General features: G+C 64.1%; 1 protein-coding gene across 2 annotated transcripts in view; it reads left to right on the forward strand.

Annotated features, from left to right (window-relative positions):
• The window catches only part of ATG16L1 (autophagy related 16-like 1 (S. cerevisiae)), a 39,346-nt gene extending 38,905 nt beyond the window's left edge, over positions 1–441 (forward strand). For both annotated transcript variants that reach the window (XM_010841233.1, XM_010841234.1), the window contains one exon: positions 342–441. In XM_010841233.1, coding sequence (XP_010839535.1) covers positions 342–435 — 94 coding nt within the window. In that variant the 3' untranslated portion in view covers positions 436–441. The remainder of the gene's footprint in view (positions 1–341) is intronic.
• The last annotated feature ends 178 nt before the right edge of the window (positions 442–619 follow it).

Consider the following 619-nt stretch of genomic DNA (forward strand, 5'->3'; position numbering starts at 1 on the left):
TGCTGCTGAGAAGGCAGGCCTGGGGCCACCGCTCACTGCCCGTCCAGTGCCAGGCGCCCTGAGGTGCTCCTCAGAGGCTGCGGTGTGGCTCTTAATTCACTCAGAGCTACTCCCTGAGGGCAAACGTGATGAGGCCTGGCTCCCTTTCTTCCTAAACTGCCCACCGTGATTCCTCCTAGTTCTGCTCTGTGAGCGCCTGCCTGTGCGTGGGGGGCCACACTGGCGTTAAACCGGGTGCTGGGACAGGCCTGACTGACTCCCTGCTGGCGAGAGAGCCCTGGAGGGAGCCTGGCGCTCGGCTCACTGAGGTCTCACCCATGTCCCCACCTCTCCCTTTGAAGCTCGTCCATCAACGCGGTGGCCTGGTCCCCCGCCGGCTCCCACGTGGTCACTGTGGACAAAGGAAGTAAGGCTGTGCTGTGGTCGGAGTATTGACAGCCCCTCGTCGGGAGAGAGCGATCTGGAGCTGGAGGAGCAGGCGGGCCCCACGGCTCTGTCCTGGCAGGTGGCGTGTTGGGTGTGGCTTTGACCTCCTGAGAAGAGCTTGAGCCGGGGCCCTGAGGCCTGCCTGCAATCAGGGTTCCTGAGGGTCGTGGCTGAGGCCCCTCCCAGCCTGAAA

Source organism: Bison bison, unplaced genomic scaffold, assembly GCF_000754665.1.
Source record: "Bison bison bison isolate TAMUID 2011002044 unplaced genomic scaffold, Bison_UMD1.0 scf7180017864158, whole genome shotgun sequence".
NCBI classification, from domain to species: domain Eukaryota; kingdom Metazoa; phylum Chordata; class Mammalia; order Artiodactyla; family Bovidae; genus Bison; species Bison bison.